General features: G+C 35.5%; 1 protein-coding gene across 2 annotated transcripts in view; it reads left to right on the top strand.

The window, feature by feature from the left end:
- LOC111162370 (synaptotagmin 14) overlaps positions 1–6,402 on the top strand; it is a 122,336-nt gene extending 115,934 nt beyond the window's left edge. The window contains exons 5-7 of one of the 2 annotated variants that reach the window (XM_022526747.1): positions 1,763–1,952; positions 4,477–4,533; positions 5,777–6,090. In XM_022526747.1, coding sequence (XP_022382455.1) covers positions 1,763–1,952; positions 4,477–4,533; positions 5,777–6,090 — 561 coding nt within the window. Of the gene's footprint in view, positions 1–1,762; positions 1,953–4,476; positions 4,534–5,776 lie in introns of both variants that reach the window. The other variant, XM_022526746.1, reaches the window with a different exon arrangement.
- The last annotated feature ends 11,601 nt before the right edge of the window (positions 6,403–18,003 follow it).

Below are 18,003 nucleotides of genomic sequence, written 5' to 3'. Positions count from 1 at the left end.
ATTGCATTGCATTGCATTGCATTGCATTGCATTGCATTGCATTGCATTGCATTTAGTAAGGCTAGGACTTTCACTAGCTGGAATTGCCACTGCAGTATTGATTAGAAGTAGTAATAGTTGGCACCATTTGTCACATCCCCAATTTCAAAGGGGAAACATTCAAAAAAATTTCTTTTAAGTATGATGTTACACATTGCTAGATTTGGTTTGCCAATTATTTAATTTAGTGTTTTAAATCGAAGCTCATGAATAAGAAAATTCTGTAATTTTATTTATAATGTCGTCAGGCTTTGGCTATTTTTTAAAGTACACTGGAGAGTGTTTCCTCTTTCCCTACTATCTGGAAGAGTGTTCGTAAAACTAGCAGTATTCATTAGAATTCACTAGTGAAGGGGTGCCTGGGTGGCGCAGGGGGTTAGAATTCACCAGTGAAGCCCTCTAGCTGAAGTTTTTGGGTTTTATATTTTGTTTGTTTTGGAAAGGTTTTTAATTATGAATTAAATGTGTTGGAAGAAAGTTGTTTTTACTATCCTTTTATGTTTTTGTGGTCTATAGCATACGTAGTGATGTCTCCTTTTTCATTCCTGATATTTGTTACTCATGCCTTCTCTTCTGTTCTTAAATTGGACTCTCTAACATTTATCTATTTTTATTACTCTTTTCAGATAGTTTGTTTTCATTATCATTTACTTACCATGAGTATTTCCAAATATATAGGGATTGTTTTCTTTACTGGAAGCTAGTTTTTATTTCTAGCTGATTAAAAGACCTATTCTGAATGATTTCTGCCATTTGAAAATCTTTGCTATTTACTTTATTTTTGTGAATAGTTTTATGAAATACCACTATGTGCTTGAGAAGATGTGTATTTCATAGTTGTGGGGTATGGTGCTCTACATATTACCACTAGGTCAGTTTTGCTTATTGTGATATTCGAATCTTCTACATATTTACTGTATTTATTTGTCTGGTCTGTTACAGAAAGAAAGTATGCTAAAGTCATCCCCCCATTAGTCAACTAATGGTTGTAGATTTGCCTGTTTCTCTTTCTGGTTCTGGCAATTTCTGCTTTCTATATTTTGAGTCCATGTTACTAAATACATGGAAATTCGGAGGTATTTTATCTTCCTGGTAAATTGAAAGTTCAAACTGAGTTTACCTCTTCGTCTCTAGTAATGGTTATTGCCTTAAAGCTAAACTTGACTGGTATTATTGTAGCTACAATTTTCTTTTGGTTATTATTTGCATGATAAATAATATCCCATCCTTTTCAACTTTCTGTTTCTCAGTGTTCTACACCTGACTTATAAATAACAGAGAGTTTTGTTTATTTAACCAGAGTTTACCAATCTTCATCTTTTAAAGCACAGTGAAGACATTTACACTTATTGTAATTGAGTCTGAGTCCACGTCAGTCTTTAAAGGTTATTAAGTCTTTAAACAACAATTTTCCACATTCCAAAAATAGCTCATTAACACCTATGAGTTTAAGAAATTTATCCTCTCTGATTCGTATACAGATGTGTAGGGATTTATGAAATCTTCTCATATCCTATTATTTCTTTGACTGCTGTATAGTGAAAAGAGATCCAGGGACTAAAATACACTAAGAACAACATATCTAATTTAGCACTTTGGGAATTTTGCCTGCAGCTATTGTCTTTATTGTGATTTACCTAATTCCAATAACACAGCATTAACAATGTATCTCTTAATATATCACTTTTACAAAATACTATAAAGACTTCATTCTTGATTGCAGGGCTGTGATTCTCAAATGAGTGTGTCAGAAATGTCCTGTAGTGAAAGTACATCCTCATGTCAGTCTCTTGAACATGGCTCCGTTCCAGAAATTCTCATTGGCCTGCTTTATAATGCCACCACTGGAAGACTATCAGCTGAAGTGATAAAAGGCAGCCACTTCAAAAATTTGGCAGCAAACAGACCACCCAGTGAGTGAAAAAAAAATTTTTTTTAATGCTTATGTTTTCTGCACTTATGGGACTCTCAGTGTTAGGGGCCTCAATCCTATCATTTAGTCTGAACCGATCAAAATGAAATGGTATAATCATCAGCTAATCTGTTTCATGTTTTCTATTTCCAGTCATTTGGGAAGTAGAAAAATTTGAAATTCAAAGTATTAATTGTAAGGTGACAAGACTTTTAATTTTTCATAGTATCTGCCGAATAAATTATCCCTATCATAGCCATTATCTTCCAATGGTAGAAAAAGTTACAGGATTTTTTAAAGTTAGTCCTATTCCACAGATATGGTCAGGAATATGTAGAGCTATTGGTATCAACAGAAGAATGATGTGGTGTTTTCAGTCTGCATGCAGTACTATGAACTAATGCAGTAATTCTGTAGTTTTTCTCTTTTCTCCATTAAGAATTTAAGAAGAAACTGTTTCTTCACATTTTTTTCTCCTTTAATATTATAAATTAGTACTGCCAGCAGAGTCTTTTCTTAAATGGCTTGGCTTTGCCTTTACCAGGACAAACAAAATAAGGAATAGTTTGATATTTCCCCTAGGTGCGAGGAGAGGAAAGCAAGATGGTGTACCTGTGCCCTGATCTATATCCCTGTCACTCCTCCCTCCTTATCCCTCTTCCTGCTCCTGAGGATGGAGGCAATTATGGGAGTGCACAGAGATTGTCCCTCAGTAGATCTCCAAAACAGTTTGTCAATATCTGTGGAAGTAAGTTGGGAACATAATAGATTCTTTATACTTCTCTGAAATTAAGGCTGTTAATGCCCTAAGCTCAAAATTTGAAAGGAAATCTTGAATAGTAATGGCCACCTTAAGTTTGCTCAAAGATTTCTCACAGAATATTTTACTCCGAGTCTCAAATAATTATTGGAGGGGAAACTTTTTCCTCCCTTGAATTAAATTAATTCATTTATCTCCAGATGTCCTCCACATTGTCTTTTTAATTCAAGTGAAAAGTCACAAAAATATATTTGGTTTTCCCTAAGTAATAATGGAAACCTTGCTTCTTACAGGTATTATGAAATGTATCTATTCCTGAATTAAAAATCAGAAGGCCAAAATTATGTGTATTTTGGATGAGTAACCTAACTCCCCTGAGTCTTTTTCCTCATATGTAAAGTTGAGGTTGTGTCTGTCACAGGGTAACTGTGAGACTCCAATCAGGCAAAGGTGCATAAAAGAAGGATGGAATTATTATTGTCCCCTTTCTCCTTTCAGAAGGAAGAATTCAGAGGGAGGAAAGAAGCAATTACTAGAATAAACAGTTTTGGAAGTGGGACCTTGGTTCTCTTTATTGATACATACTTAGAATGCAAACTCAAATGGTCTGGGAAGTTACTTAAATGAACAGACTTGGCAGGTGAAAGATAAAGAGAATGAGGCAGTGACAAATGCAGGCATGCATACCCTGCCTCAAGACACTCAGATTTGAAACTTCTGAACACTGTAACGGATAAACAAAATATCATGTGGGGTCACATCCCACCAGCAGCTCTCAGCTTGCCATTCCTGCTTTAGCTAACAGTTTAATTTTTGAACAAATATTTAACTTGAGATGCTAAAAGCTAGCAGAATGGAATGATATGCTTGCCTTTCTGTCCTTGCTCGTAACCACTCTGACAGAAACAGAGAAACCGGAACTAAAATGAAGAGAGGGCGTGGAGGCAGGGTGGATAATAAACGGGTTGAGAGATTAGCATTCGCAGCTTAGAGTAGGTGTTTTCAGGTTAAAGAGCAAGTTGGAGAAATTACCATTATTTTAGAATCAGATCTTCAGTATCAGGGTGATTAATGGTGTTCGCTGGGAGGCAGCTAGTAGGTAAATATAAGTTAACATTAAAATTAATTGTATGAAGTGGAGTATTTATAAAGGAAAATAGAATACAGTTTTATCAGTCTGTCTTATACTGTATATGTTATATAAGATTGTGACCCTTCATATATGCCTAATTCTAGGCTTTGAACTGTGTTATCAACTGAAAAATCCAAAGAAACCATGGGAACATTCAAGAGCAAAAATTTTGATAGTCCTATTTTGTTTTGTTTAACTTAATTTTTTATATTACATTGAAAGCAATAGAAGCATTTGAAATATTTAATATTGCATGGATAGACTTCAAAACTTAGCATAATAGTAGTTCTATAATGACTTTTATTCAGTCTTTTATATAGTCTAATAATTTGCATGATTCTATGTTCAATGTGCTTTAGACCAAGAGGATATCATTATAAAGATGTTCCCCCTTTAAAAGAGTGTAATTTTTGTTTAAGATTACACAATGACCTTAAAAATTCGCATTCCATGAAATTTACCCAACAACCCTTTTGTTCAACCCCTCTACCTGAATTAAAATGCTAAAGTTTTGTGTTCTTCCAACTCCAGTGAACAGTGTTTCCTCTTTAATTCTAACCTTTGACCCTCTTTCACCCAACAATTGACATCTGGTCATTATTTCTTTTACTGCTTTCCACCCCCTGTTGTCAGATGGACTGTTCTGTTGTCTAAAACACTTGATAGGTGGACAGGTTTATATAATCCGAGGTGAGTTCCTGTAGAGGCTAATTGGATGTTGTCTTTTCATGCAAAAACAAAATACCCTAAAACTTGCCAGCAGTGAAGCTGTCCACCATGTTGGTTTCCAAAAAAAATGCACATTTATTATCTGTGGTACTTTAAATAAAACTAACTTAGAATTTATCTCTGATTATGGATGATGGTATTCAGAGTATGTAAAAATAAGCAAAACTTTTTAAATTAAAGGTTTTATTTTTCATGTACTGTATTTTGATTCATACAATAGATATTTCATAAGAAATATTGCGATTTTTCATTAAAATTAATTGAAATTTTAATATGAAGTACACATGATGGATCACCGTGCTGAAGATCATTTGCATGAGTCTAAAGAACCTGAAAACACAGATGTTTGAAGAGAGGGTTTATCTCCAAAATAATCAGGCAATGAACTGTTATGTTTCACTTTGTACACTAAACATCACATCAATTTTTTTTTGTAATTCATGAAAACAGTTAAGAATACCATACTTTAAATTTCTCATTAAATTCTGCCAAAAAAGAATCCTGTAGTATTTATTTTAACGATCCAAAAAGCACATTAAATGTATTCTTGCATGAAACCAGGAGAAAGTTTTACTTGATTTTCTAAACTTTGAGCCCTTAATGCATTTGGCTTCATTTTAGCCCTTTCAGATGTTTTTAAAATATATTTAAAAACCACATCCATGCAGAGATTTTTTTGACATTTCATCCTAAGCTGTTTTGATGTCATCTTTGCATTCTTGTCTTCTTTTCCTCTTTACCATTTGCCTTCATTTCTATTTGTTTGTTTATTCTTTTTCTCTGAAAACACAGTGGAATGCTTTACAGTGTTGTGGCTAATTGAGCTTGCTAAGTGTTTATTAATGCTATGATGTCCTGCTTAGTGAAGCTAATTGGGGATGGGGTTGGGCAGGGGTGGTAGTGGGAGGTCAAGGATTGGGGGTGGGAGGGTGTGGAGGAAGGATTATGAGGTATACCTTTAAATTCTAACTATGACGTAGAAATAGTGAGGTTGAGATGTTATGACCCACAAAAGATTTGCATTCTCTGTCCTTGTCACATTTTATAAGCATCTACATCAAAATGGAATTCATTGAATTTCCATTAAACATGGTATACACCATATCCTTATAAAGACTCAGTGTTCTCAGCAGATGTCACAAGAAAGGTGTTTTGAGTTTGTTTCAAATGATATCTGTGGTATGTTGTTCTTTTTTTCCTGTAGATACATATGTCAAATTAACTCTCCTGAATTCCATGGGTCAAGAGATGTCCAAATGCAAGACTTCCATCCGCAGAGGGCAGCCTAATCCAGTATACAAGGAAACTTTTGTTTTTCAAGTGGCCCTATTTCAACTTTCTGATGTGACACTCATACTGTCTGTGTATAACAAACGCAGCATGAAAAGGAAAGAGATGATAGGCTGGATTTCTTTAGGTCTCAATAGCTCTGGAGAAGAGGAGCTCAATCACTGGACTGAAATGAAAGAGTCGAAAGGACAGCAAGTGTGTAGATGGCATGCGTTACTAGAGTCATGATGAATAGGATAACTGAGCAATTACAATCTGAGGCAGCATTATCTCTGATTGCAGCATTGCTATTTTTACCTAGTCACCATTAGAAGAGCTGTTCTCTGAAGTGTCATCCTCACCATTCTACCCGAATGCTTTAAGGTCTGTGGAAAGAGCGTCTAACACTGACATCAATGAAGAAACGATGTGTCTCTGGTAGAGCTTCTTGGGGAAATAAGACACTTGCATCATCATTGTTAACAGTCCTCCAGAGCTTTAAGAACGTGCTTTTGGTTTGAAGTTAAGTTTACTTTAGCAAAAGAGTCAGTAATTTCGTGGAAAAAAAAATAATAAAAACTGTGATTTTTTTTTTCTTTAAATCAGAATTTTTAGTCGCAACACTTTTAGGATTACCCTAAATGTTAACCAGGAAACACATATTTTGACTGGCTCATCCCTAGTGTTGGAAATGTTTCTTAATCTGAAAAAGTACATGTCCAGCTCAATCATGAGGCACATCTAATGGTAAAGGGTTTCAATTACATAGAAAATTGTTTTATTTCAGATATTTTCCCTTTGTGCACTTAGTTTCATTGTGCCTCAGTTCTTCTCAATGGCACTCAATCTCAAGTGCAAGCAAGTGTTCATTTTCATAAAGGAATTTTTTTAATATTTATTTTTTAAAAAAAGCTCATTTCTTCATTTGCCTCTGCTTTTGCCTGATCCAAAGAGACCCAGTCACTGGACTGGTCCCTTGCAAGTCTTTTAGACAGGTTGTACTGTAGAACCACGTAACTTTCTGTTGAAAGCACTTCCTGTATTCTTGTATTCCAATGTAGGAAGCTAATAGAGCAGGACTTTACTTTAAAATTTCTTTCAACAATTGACTCTTTAAAATTGTAGTAATGTGAAGATACATTTTTTACCAACTAAAAAAATATAATAGATAAGCTGTTGAAAATTGAAAACAGCTCAAGTTAAAGAAAATGTTAATTATCTGCTCTGAGAATGGAGTGACCAACACTGCATAAAGCAGGTAGCGTTCTGATAAGAAACTGTTCTCTCTAAATCTTCTTCAGTCTTACTTCAATTTGTACTTGTGATCTAAAGACTCTCCAGTTCTCAGTTTGAATCAAAACATCACGTTAAAAACAGTTCTGAGATTCCTTATGAAATTTCTAGTGACCTGTGACTAGATTTTATGAAACTTACAGATCCGTTCTTCAACGTGACGTCATCCTGTGCCTTTCATGTAAGTTACATTTGCTCATACAGCTTGAAAGTTGTATTTGCAATATTAGGCCTTCGATTTTTATAAATGTAAAGATTCCTCAGAACAGTGTCACAAGATCTTTATTTCCTCCGAAGTATGTAAAAGTTGTATAATGTGCTAATTTTTTTAAATGGCAAGGCATTTTCATTTGTTGTTTTTATATTTAGGAACTCTTATTAATCAGGAATATTATAAGCTGTTTTCTTTTTAATTTTGCTTCTTACCCAGTATATAATTTTATGCATATACTTTATTAAGTAGAATGTTTTATATATATGAAAAATACTTTCTTTCTTCTCTTTCTAATTTCTAATTAAACTAGACAAAAACATACTATTTACCAGTTACTAAAAAGCAGCATACCATTATTCCTAGTCCCAACTAAGCACTATATATTATTGTAAGCAAGGACTTGTTATTACCATGATAACAAAACCATGCATAGACATTATTACTTCGGCTTGGCTCTACTGAAAGGCCTTAAAAGAAATCCAAAAAGACCGTGAACTAATATTTTTTAGTTTAAAAAATGGCAGCTCTATGCACTCATATACACGAATTATAAGATAACCTACAGATGCTATATTGGGTGACATGAGGTTTAAGAACGTATGTTACAGAGTTACATGAAAGAGAAAAACCCATTCTTTTATTGTTACACAAATGAGCTTTTTCCAAGTTTTTTTTATAAATTAGTTAAGTTATAAAGCTAGAATGTGCATCAAATAGTGAAATATCTCATATGCATTATTTTCAGCAACAGTATGGAAAGAGATTTGAAGGTGGGTTGTAGACCTTAGTGAGAAATTGGATTTAAGCATTTGAGGCAAGGGTCTTTACTGGCTTTGAAACAACTGACTGCATTGCTAAGAACTGGGATCTTCCTAATGGAAAGAGTTAGTCTTATTTGTAGCTGTAACAAAGCCTAATCAATAGTCACATCATGAGACCAATGTAGTGCTTTCTCCTTCGGTGATGAAAAGACCTAACTCGCTGTTATTTGCTAAATCTGGCTTTCTTCAGACTCTGCCCAGAACTGTGTGTGTTTTGGTATATCATTATGAGGTTATCTGGTATAGATATCAAATCCAATATGGCTTAAAAATTAATCAACAGATTTAAAGGTTTTCAAGAAGGACCCTACCTCCACCCCAGCTGCCAAGTTCTCAATGATAATGAATTTATGTGTATGTGTATCTGTATACACACCCATGCCTACGCGCACACACACACGTAAAGGTGAAGGTGCCCTGGCTTTTTCAGATAACTAGAGAACCATTTATCAAGTTTATGGATTATTTTTCTCCTGTATATATTTACTAAAAATTATATTTGGTTTTGGGTGCTATTTGCTACCATTCTCCTCCATACACAGCAAAATATGTATCTTTTTATCTTGTGGATTGATACAACTTAGAGTAATTACTCCCCAAAATTTGTCTATTCTTTTAGAAAAAGATTAAATAGGTCTCGAGAGACCCGCTTCACTCTACTGAATCCAATGTACAAGATAGTACTACTGCTCTTTTGTGTGCTTAAATTTGCATGAAATCATAAAGGCAAAATCCTATATCTCAGCAATTTGCAGCAAATAGGGGCCCACCGGTGGGCAGCAGGTGCTGTCTCAGAAACTCGAGAAAGACAGCCCACTTTCTTGTTCTTCTCTTAAAGTCCCCTAAGTTTTATAATAAAATAAGATAGTCCGAATATAGCGATTGACTGGCATTCATGGGAGCTCCTGAGCCTGGAATTACAGGCTTTATCTGTCTCCCAAATGAGCCGCAAAATGTAGTTGCTTATTACTGCCCAGGAAACAACGTGTATTTCAAATCAGAAAAGAATTTGTTTAGTAAAATATCATCTTACCTTTCAGAAGCTTTCTTCTATACTCTCGTGTCTTCTGTACTGTCCACATTTCATGTGAAATCCATTTATTTGTCTTCTTACTATGCATTCTGTGAATTCTCTGTAATGTATTTAGTGACAAAAATAATCCATCAAACTACAATTTTAAAAAGGAAAAACCAGGAAAATATTGAAGCTACTTTGATTAGTACACACATGTTTAAGTGTAGGGCCTGGTAGGGTGGTTTCATCCAGCCTCATGCAAATCAATGCCCAGGGCTACATGATAAATCATTTTCTTGATATACCATCATTATTTTCATTTACTTAGCAAGTGAATCAGAAGCATAATCAATGATTGCAAGGTAAGACCGCATCCGAAGGATAAGAGGTCATAGAATTGAGGGTGTTAAGACGAATATGGAGACCAAATGAGATCACAGCTTTTCAAGTGAACTGAGAGGCTATTTGAAGTTTCAGATGAAGTAAGAAAAGTAATCACCAACAAATTTTTTTCCTGACATAAAAAGAAATAACATCCACTGGCCTGACATTGCCATTTGCCTACATGGACTAGATGGCTGATTCGTAGAGATTTTTCTCATCGATGGTCATTACATTATCTCACACTGATTGTTACCATCCAGAAGTTTTTATTTCTTGTTTTTCTCCTTTCACCACCCCCCAGTTCACCCTGCACTCCAGCCTACACTGGAGGTAGCCATCATTATCCCCACCGGCCAAACTCAATATTGAGCAGAAAGTTAAATACACAATGAAACAGTTTTTAAATTAACTTCTAAAACATCATCTGTGCCCACAAAAAATGTATAATAGTAATGATGGTAACTGCTATAATTTATTAAGGTCTACCATAATAATTGATTATTTTGATTCTCAACAATAACGCTATGAAGCAAATAATCTTTACAAATTTTATGGATGAAGAAACTACAGCATAGGGGTTAAGCAGACTTGTCTAAGGTCATCCAGTAAGTAAATAGTAGAACTAAGATTAGAACCTAGGTATAAATTACTCTAACACCTATACTACACACATTGCAATTGTACCCGTCTGTAGCAGTTGCAAGAAAAACAGGACAACATTGTTATTTATCAGTAATTCCACCCACCTTAATGGGATGGCAGAACTAGAAAAAGAGAAAGAAAAATCAGAGCTTGGGAAAGAGAAACAAGACAAAGAAGAAAATAAGATCAGAGATCTCCCTTCCTCCCTGCCCCAGGATACAAGTGGTACTTCTGTGTAATACTCTGTAGATGACTTTTGATTTCCAGAGACTTGGAGACTAATTTACTCTACAAATTTAGCCTATACTTACATTCTGAAAATATGCTAAACAATTTATTCTGCTCCCTGTCTACAACTTTTGGGAATCCAAGGTATTTTAATTGTATCTGATCACCTTTCTATGAAGGACATATCTTGTATCCTTTAGCAGGTATCTTGCTCCTTTCAGTGGTGAGAGAAATGACCCTGTCTTCCTCTGTGCTCTCCTTGTAATTTATGTTTCTTACATACCTTTTATTAAGGTTTAACTGGATTACATGTATTTCTTTCTTCCTTAATAGCAGTAAATGCCTTGTCTTGCTATCTTTATGTACCCTTACTCATAGTAGGCATATAATAAGTACAGAATCAAACTAAATTTCTTATAGAAGAAGTCAATAATACTGTTATATAGATCCTAATTTTATGACTCTTATGTAATGCATGGATTTATTTATTCCTTTATTTTATATATTTATAAGGGTACCTCCTATGTGTCATGTATTGTTCCAAGTGCTACAGACGCGGAGGTAGTGTATGAGAGAGACAAAGTCTTTCTGCTCTCATGGAGCTTGCATTCTAAGGTAGGAAGACAGCCAAAGAAAGATAGGCATTTAGTAGAGTACAACTTGGGATCAGAACAACCTTCCTGGAGAAGGTTACCCTTGAGTTGGATCTTAAAGAACAGACACAAGGAATATATTTTCAAAATTTGAAGCAAATGTAGTATGTCCCAAACTATGGTGTTTAAGAATTATTTCGAGAACTTAATTTGTATTCCAAAGCCCCGCCTCCAGAGATGTTTATTTCATTTGGTCTGGAGTGGAGTCCACAAATCTACATTTTATTAAGCTTTCCAGGAGATTCTGTGTGAGATACCCCAGTATAGAATATTGAGCTCAATACTGATAGCATTGTTTCAGTGTCCATAGATTAAATTTATAAGAGTGATAAATAAGAGTGAGATTATGACTGGCATTAGTGCTATTGATCTTTTATTTGTGCTTTCTTAAAAAGGAAAATGTTAAAAAAAATTAAAAGTGATATTTAATTATGAGTTCCTGTATATTCTCATCCAACATAACGTTTTCAGTGTTCCCTGGTATAATAAATACTGTTATGTTGGTCTTATAATTCCTGAAAATTGCTTTGGTTTATGGCTCACATAGCCCCCTGTAAGCTGTCCTTACAGTGATAAATAGGAGTCAGAGAGAGAGTCTGAGGAGCTATTCGCTGAGTGTCTGTCTGTCTGTCTGTATTCTCAGTGGAGTTGGGCTGCCCTGTAGGTAAGTTTGTAGTGACAGCTGCGGATGGTGGCATTTTCCATTCCTGTTATAGTAAGTTTGTTGCCTTTGGGCATCGTGGTCTGTGGCTTCTCTGTCTTCACACTCATCACATGAACTTCATTCTTGGCTTCCTCGCTAGCCACACGTTCCTATCCCCTCTTCTCTGGTCTCTATTTCCTTGCTTCTTTCTGCACTAAGGATCTTTTATTTCAAAGAGCAAATTAATACAGCAGGCTCAGGCCTTCCTCTTTCTCTAAGAATAAATATTCTTATTTAATGTGTGGAGTTCATTGGGGTTTCCGTCTCCCCTCATTTAAAATGTAGACATACGTCCTCTCATGGAATACTTCGCATTGATAGATTTTACGTTTGGAAACATCTTTCTCCCCCCGACAAAGATCTGTGATTAACCCACTGAAAAGGGTGGTTATTTGAATACTGGGAGTGATCTGGTGTGGAACTGGCTATTTTGGAACAACTGCTGCTATATCGTTGTGTTTGGTCTGGTTATAACCCGAGACCTGGTTGATGCAAGTTTAATGTGAAAGTGTGTGATGGACTGGGATTATGAGCCCCATATCAAAAAGGAGTCTTGCTTGCTCTTTTTTGTCCCTATGTAGACAGATACGTTTCTCTTTACAATCCTTTCTTCTCTCTTCCTCCCTGCCCTTTTGCCCATTTGCATCCATGCACACTCACACCAAATACCAGAGTTCATCAAAGCCGAATGATATCTATTGAAAAGTGAGACCCCGACTTTTTTTCCCCCCTTCATCACATGGACCAGTGGGAGGACCAGTGGGGTTTTCCCCACCACTAGAGGGAGCAAAGCATGGTCCTCGTTACTCACTGGAGGTCTTGGTCACTCTGGTGATCATCATTGTGCTTCCCTCCGCTACTGGGAATGTTGTGTGGGTTGGGAGCGGAGAAGGAAACGAGTATGAATCTAACGAAAGTTTGGCATAATTTTATTATAGAATCTCAACCCTTAGCACATAAAAATTCCTAAATAACTGCAAACAAAGTCACCGCTGTGGCAGTCGTTTTGCAAGATATTTGATATTATTTCCATGTCAGTTTGTCAGTCTGTATCTTCCATTGTCCTATTAGTTTACTTTCCTTCTTCACCTTTTTCTTTATTATTCTAATTCTAATTTTCTTTATTATTCTAATTATTCTATTCTAGTATTTGATGTTTGAGCTTGTCTCTTAAATATTCAAGACTGCTTTAAAAAGAACACCCTTACTACCTTTCTGTTTATTCCTTTAACATGTGATCTCCCACCTGACACATTGTTTTTAAAAATGAATACCCAATAGATGAACTATAATACTCCATTATACACTGAAAAAATAATTTTCTGAAGTTTGTTTCTATATTCAGATATTGCTAGAATGCTTATTTCCATAAATCTAAGGAGATAATATTATTTTTTTCTTAAAATTTTTATTTAAATTCTAGCTAGTTAACATCCAGTGCAGTTAATATTAAATGCAACTATTTTGCTTAATGAGAAAGTAGGAATTTCCCCACATCACTGAGACTTGATTGTCTTGCCTCACATCTGGCTGGAGGGGGGTGGTTGTGAGCCTCTTACCAGCCCTTCATCTGTCAGTTTCTGAGTGTGCTCACCTCCTCCGCACGTATGTTTCCAGTAACAACCAAACCTTTTCTACCCTGGGGGTAGGTCCTCCGCAGTGATCCTTTTCCTAACCTTCACTAAGGCAGATGGGAGTACTTACATGAGCACCAATAGGAAGAAAGAACCCCGAAAGCCTAATGGAACAGTATCTTAGAGCCCTGGCATGGGACCGTAACCCAAATACCTACAGATGATTCTAGTAATAACGGAGTAGAAACCAACTTCCCAGAAGTGAGATTTTAGGACGTTACGTCCTATCCTAAATTCCCTCCTTTTGGGTATCTTCTCCCTCTCACTTATACATCCTTTCTTTCTTTCTTTCTTTTTTAATTTTGTGAGGAAGTCTTAAAAAGCAATGGTTTTAAAAATGTCAGATGTTGACCTAACTGGGCAGGATTTCAGAAAAGGGAAACTGAAGTAAAGACCATAGAGTCATAGGAAGGCTTGTTGGAAGAGAGGGGGCAGATGGCGTTTGTTTTTCTTTGGGGCGGTCCTTCTGGACAAATACTGAGAACATTTACAACATTCTGTGATTATTTCACATTTGTTTTGTGAGAGGAAACCAGGGTAGCTTTTGCCTATAAATCAGCTCGCTTAGTACTTAAGTATATTTAAACAATTACTTGAAGCACAGCTAGAATATAATGGTGACACTTCTAACAGTATTTTGCAATTATAAATATTACTTTAAATTTACTTGAGAAAGTTTCCAGTAGTAGCTTGCATTATAAAATTAATTTATAATGTTTCTGCATAATTTTAATTAGATGATTTCTGTTTTTGTGGTGAAAATATAGTGGCAACAATTTTGAGGAATCTTTAAAACTGTAGTAGAGAGGACAGCCAGACTTTGGCTGGGTTTTTATTAGAATTTTGAAACAAGAAAGTGTTATCAATGTTCCTTTTCAGTTCAGTTAGTCTTGAGAAAGAACCAATTATTGTATGAGCTTTAAGGTTCTTGATAAATGTTAAGATCTATTCTTTTTCTAAAACTCATGATGCTCACCACTGCTCAATATTCTTGCATTGTGTTTTATTTCTCAAAATAATGTAATTTTTATGGAAAACTCAATTAGTGGAATCTTATGTTGAATATCCCCTTACTTTGCTTCTTTCCTTTCTTCCTATTTTCTTCTTTCTTTTCTTTTCTTTTCTTTTTTTTTTTTTTTTTTTTTTGGGAGGCAAAGAGACTTCCTTAATAGTATAGTTTCTACAGAGCTTTCTTACTTATTTTTCTAATAATGGATATAACAGTGTGATGAAGTTTAAATGCTCTGTGAGCAAAACTCTGTTAAACAACCTGAAGAAAATGCACTGCTGATTAACACTTCCCTTGGTCTTCAATTGTCTCCAACATATTTTCTAGTGACTCTACACCATTAATGGATCTTATTAATATATATAAATGTCTTTATGTTTATCAACAGTGTTGTACTATCATCACATATTCATTTGCGTTTGGGGTCAAAAATATAAACAGATGCGTGTGTGAAATGACACATTTTATAGAATGAGCATATATCTAATCATTTTCATGTAATTGAAAATGTGCTATATGTGGCATTTTATTCTCCTATCTACTTTTCTACTATCTATACACCGATTGTCTCGGTGCATTTTTCCTTTTGTATAATTGTACTACGTAAAAAATCGCTGACCTCTCTGTAAACAATATAAGAACTGTTAAAATTATTAATCCAAGGAGATTTTAATGGCAGTTTGATTTTCCAGAGAATAAATTTTTGTGTGAGTTAAAAGTTTTCTTTTCTTCACCTTTCTGTCAAAAATCTCCTCACGCTTTAGCATTCACTTGGAATGGGTAAGCCTCCATCTTCTCAGATGAGGATACACAAAAATCAACCCAAATTCTTATCCTTGACAAGTGTAGATATGTTCATTGCCCAAAATAATGTCGATTGCATAAGCAAATATTGGCTTGAGACATGCAAATGTTGTTAAGATGTCAGGTTTAAAAGGATTGCGTTTCAGCATGCTGTACAATATTGCTATCACAATGTTTGGGTCATTTTATTTTCTTTAATTCTAAGTCAAATGTGACCTCCAAAGAAAACAGACTACAGCAAATTTAAACATTTTAAAATCATTGCCTTTAAAGTTCACAAATAAGTCAAGAAGGAAACTAGCTTCACAGTGATTTCAGCATCTCAAGCTGGAACAAGCCTACGTGTACCCAGTTACCTAGCTTACTGGGAACGTGTCCTAATTCATATCGGTATCGTCATTCTACTTAACAAAATCATTCTGTATTTGGTAATAGCAGTTTGTTGATTTCCAATCCTTCTTTATTAGGCATTTATAATATTATTTCCCAAAGACCTTGAGTTTAGATATATTTTTCATATTTTATTTCCCTGTCCACTTTATGTCCAACAACAAAAAATTTTAAAAACAGACTTTACAAGTACTGTTTTCCATATTGAAAAGAATTTCAACTTTTGGTGCTCTAAAATTGACAGAAATTAAAGTTGCTACTATACTATCTAATCTCTGATTGTCTTTGAATCTTCAGTTCCATAAGTTAACCAGAAGCCTTCTTTAGTTAACTTTTTTAAAGAGTAAAACACCAATGCTTGATTTCTCTGGTTTAATTCTTTTAATTAAAATTAAATTTCAGTAGGGCTACCTCTACTGAAACACAAAATGTGAAACAATTTTGCTTAAAATAAATGGGTTCATAATTTAATCTCCAACTAAGTTTAAGGAAATTGTATCCCTTCCCAGTATTTGCTGCTGAATTCATCCCTCCCCCCACCGCCCCAAAAAGGTTAAGTTGCCACTATTAAGACGTTTAAGGTTAAAGAAGCAAAATAATAGACTTGCTTATGCATTTACTCCAAAAAAAGGTGATTGTCTGTCACAGAATTGCAATTGATATAAAGTGAAATTCCAGCAGAAAATACACACACCTGCATTCTAACTAGAAAATCATTAACTTATGTTTTTATTGTTGTGGAGGGATTTAGGTAGGTAGTTATTCATCATACCATATTCTATATATGTACATAATATATACTCGATTGTTTTCATTGCAAATTGATTGTAACCTTTGATCTCCAGTATGCAAAATATTTAAATCAGGGTTTTTTTCCGTAGATTTTCAAAATATTCCATGATGTTTCCCATTTGAAAATAAAGTAATTCTCAATTTAAAAATTAAAGTTCTCAGTAAATATATGAAAAATTGTTTAGTACTTTTTAATCAATTATAACAATAATGCACTAAATGTTTCTATGTAATTAAATGCCAAATAAACGGGGACAAGTGATGTAAGAATTTCATACACTTATATTAATTAGAGGGGGAAAATGAAGGCATATACTAAGTTGACATAAGGAAAACATATCTATGGGAAAATTTTCCAAGCCATCCTTTCACTCTGTGATAGAAACTGCCCACTCTTTACCAAAATCCATGTTTTCCTTTCTTGTATCCTCTATGTTTCTTGGCCTCCCTTAGGAATGCCCATATGACTGAGTTCTAGCTAGTGGAATATGAGCAGACATGACGCACATCAATTTTGAAGAGGCTTTTTAAGAAATAAATGTGCCTTTTCCATGCCTCCTTTCACTTCCCACTGGCTGGATACAGAGGAAAACGAAAGCCAAGGACACGGCAGAGCCACCGGTTGCAAAGATTCTGGGTCACTGAGTCACTTCACAGGAAAGAGACAACCAGCTGTGTTTGCCTTGCGATTTTAACATAAACGAGAAGAAAAACTTCTATTGTATTTGAGCCATTACCCATTTTAGAGTCCACTTGTTACTACAAACAATCGAAGCCAAAACAAATATTGGGATCTTGCAGGGGGTTCTGTGAGAACGAGTGTTCATGGTACATGACATTGGCTTTAGCAGCCAAGCAGCCTGCAGTGAGGGAATGGCTACAACAGGCTGACGACCATAACCCATGTCACGCAGAGGCAAAACATTTGATTAGACAGTTGCCTGTTATACTTGAAAGGCGGTCGGTATGACTGCAAACCCATAATTCAGGAGAAATAAAAAAGGCAGAGTAATGGCGTATGCGAGATGTTTTCTGCTGAAAAATACTACAAGGATACAAATAACCTCAGGCAGGAAATAAATGGTTTTCCTGAAAAGATTGAAGGGAATGGAGAGAGCCAGAGATTAAGTGCCTGAGGGGCTTGAAAAATCTCCTGCTTCTGAACCCCACATATGAACCCCCTTAATGGGGGTCTTCGGTAAGAAAGGCCCATCAAGACAGCACAGCTGAACAAAGGGACTCACCATATGGTAAATATCAGAATTTATTTAAAGTGTTGCCTCTTGTGGGGCGCACGGATGGCTCAGTGGGTTAAGCCTCTGCCTTCGGCTCAGGTCATGAACTCAGGGTCCTGGGATCGAGCCCCACATCGTGCTCGCTGCTCAGCAGAGAGCCTGCTCCCCCCCCCCCGCCCTGCCTGCCTCTCTGCCCACTTGTGATCTCTCTCTCTCTCTCTCTGTCAAATAAATAAATAAAACCCTTTTAAAAACAAATAAATAAATAAAGTGTTGCCTCTTGGGATGCCTGGGTGGCACAGTTGGTTAAGTGGCCAACTCTTGGTTTCGGCTTAGGCCATGATC

The sequence above is a fragment of the Enhydra lutris genome, unplaced genomic scaffold (genome assembly GCF_002288905.1).
Source record: "Enhydra lutris kenyoni isolate GAN:26980312 unplaced genomic scaffold, ASM228890v2 scaffoldscaffold91, whole genome shotgun sequence".
NCBI classification, from domain to species: Eukaryota; Metazoa; Chordata; class Mammalia; order Carnivora; family Mustelidae; genus Enhydra; species Enhydra lutris.
This window is presented reverse-complemented; position numbering and strand designations above follow the sequence as displayed.